The sequence below is a fragment of the Talpa europaea genome (assembly GCF_964194135.1).
Source record: "Talpa europaea genome assembly, chromosome: 6".
Lineage (NCBI taxonomy): Eukaryota > Metazoa > Chordata > Mammalia > Eulipotyphla > Talpidae > Talpa > Talpa europaea.
In genome coordinates, this window is record NC_140072.1 from 32,972,403 (window position 1) to 32,974,604 (window position 2,202).

General features: G+C 45.3%; 1 protein-coding gene across 1 annotated transcript; it reads left to right on the forward strand.

Moving 5' to 3' along the window:
* Nucleotides 1–425: 425 nt before the first annotated feature.
* Nucleotides 426–1,571, forward strand: LOC311171457 (small ribosomal subunit protein uS2-like; the record flags this gene model as incomplete). The annotated part of the gene is made up of 1 exon (XM_084234317.1): nt 426–1,571. The coding sequence occupies one exon, from the start codon at nt 426–428 to the stop codon at nt 1,311–1,313; it is 888 nt and encodes a 295-aa protein (XP_084090443.1). The 3' UTR covers nt 1,314–1,571.
* Between the last annotated feature and the right edge of the window lie 631 nt (nt 1,572–2,202).

The following is a 2,202-nucleotide window of genomic DNA, read 5'->3' on the forward strand; positions in this document are numbered from 1 at the left end:
CAAAAATGCTCCAAGACTGTATGTTAAAGTTCACAGTCATTTGCAGCTTAATGTTTATAAGTGTCAAATATTTTTGTGGCCATAAGTTACCTTCTCAAGAAGGAAAAACACACCCTGAATCAAAGACAGTGGACACCAGTCACTTCACAATTTCACCTAGGTCAGACCGCAAGCTGGGACTACTGATTCAATTGATTGAAAAGGACCACTTCATTTTAAGAAACCACTTCACTTATGGAAACCTTCTATTTTATCTCTAAGGGAAATGACATTGCAGTTCTGAATGTGATCATCTCTGGATAGGCAGAAAAGGAGAGCATCACTTTATTTAAAAATCATACTTGGGCCTTTCCGCGCTGCCCAGAGAGGGGTCCATATGGCGTTGTTCTGGGTTCCCGTCGTAACTTAAAGGGGAAACTTTCACAATGTCCGGAGCCCTCGATGTCCTGCAAATGAAGGAGGAGGATGTCCTCAAATTCCTTGCAGCAGGAACCCACTTAGGTGGCACCAACCTTGACTTCCAGATGGAACAGTACATCTACAAAAGGAAAAGTGATGGCATCTATATCATAAATTTGAAGAGAACCTGGGAGAAGCTCCTGCTGGCAGCTCGTGCCATTGTTGCCATTGAAAATCCGGCTGATGTCAGTGTCATATCGTCCAGGAACACTGGCCAGCGAGCTGTGCTAAAGTTTGCTGCTGCCACTGGAGCCACTCCTATTGCTGGCCGCTTCACTCCTGGAACCTTCACTAACCAGATCCAGGCAGCTTTCCGGGAGCCAAGACTTTTGGTGGTTACCGATCCCAGGGCTGACCACCAGCCTCTCACAGAGGCATCCTACGTTAACCTGCCTACCATTGCTCTGTGTAACACAGACTCTCCTCTGCGCTATGTGGACACTGCCATCCCCTGCAATAATAAGGGAGCTCACTCAGTGGGTCTCATGTGGTGGATGCTGGCCCGGGAAGTTCTGCGCATGCGTGGCACCATCTCCCGTGAACACCCTTGGGAGGTCATGCCTGATCTCTACTTCTACAGGGATCCTGAAGAGATTGAAAAGGAAGAGCAGGCTGCTACTGAAAAGGCTGTGACCAAGGAGGAATTTCAGGGCGAATGGACGGCTCCAGCTCCTGAGTTTACTGCTACTCAGCCTGAAGTGGCAGACTGGTCTGAAGGCGTGCAGGTGCCCTCTGTACCTATCCAGCAGTTCCCTACTGAAGACTGGAGCGCCCAGCCTGCCACTGAAGACTGGTCTGCAGCTCCCACTGCTCAAGCCACTGAGTGGGTGGGAACAACCACTGAGTGGTCTTAAGCTGTTCTTCCAGAGACTTGAACAGAAAGTGGAAATAATGTTAATGGAAAATAAACAGTTTGTAAAAAAAAAAAAAAAAAAAAATCATACTTGGAAGGAAAAAAACATTTTAAGAGAATTTTAATATTTCATCAAAATAAAAGAAATTAATTCCTCAGAACCCAAAGTAGATAAAAGAAAATTAGAAAAACCTAGAAAGGTCAGTTTATTTCCTGATGGAGTCTGATGACGTGTTTTATACTACTCGAAATATGTGGGTGACAGTGAAATGTATTCTGAAGTACACAAAGTAGTTGCGTGAAGAGGGAAAACGAAGTAGCTATTTAAAGAGGTGGGGGTCATGAAAGATGAAGACAAACTGGAAAGTGCCTCCAGATGTGATGCCCGCTGAGCTCTTCATAGAAAGGGCTTGATTTAGAGATAGCAGCATGTAGCTGCCCTACACCTTGCTTAGCATTGGCTCACCTCCGGCAGGAGGCTTGGAGGTGATAGAGCCACAGCATTAGAAAATGCTCTAGAAGGACTCTGAAGATAAACCCTGAAATTTCCCACACCTGGCAGGGTAAACAAAGGCCTCAGGACTCATATCTTGGGAAGCTGCTTCTTGAAAAAAATATATGACTCAAAGCATGGTAGCCTCAAGAGAAACAAAAGTTACCCAAGTCTAGCTATCTCAGAATAATGTGTCAGTGGCTCTTTACCAGAGTCAGAAGAATCATTGAACTTACACATGGGAAAGAGGACAAGCATTGAACTTACACAAGGAAAAGAGGGCCTGTTTTCTCAAGGCCCTCTCATTCCCAGCAAAAAAGTCCTCCTAGTTATTTACCCAAATGACACAGAGACATTAATTCCAAAGGGCACCTGCACGCCTATGTTTATAGCAGCA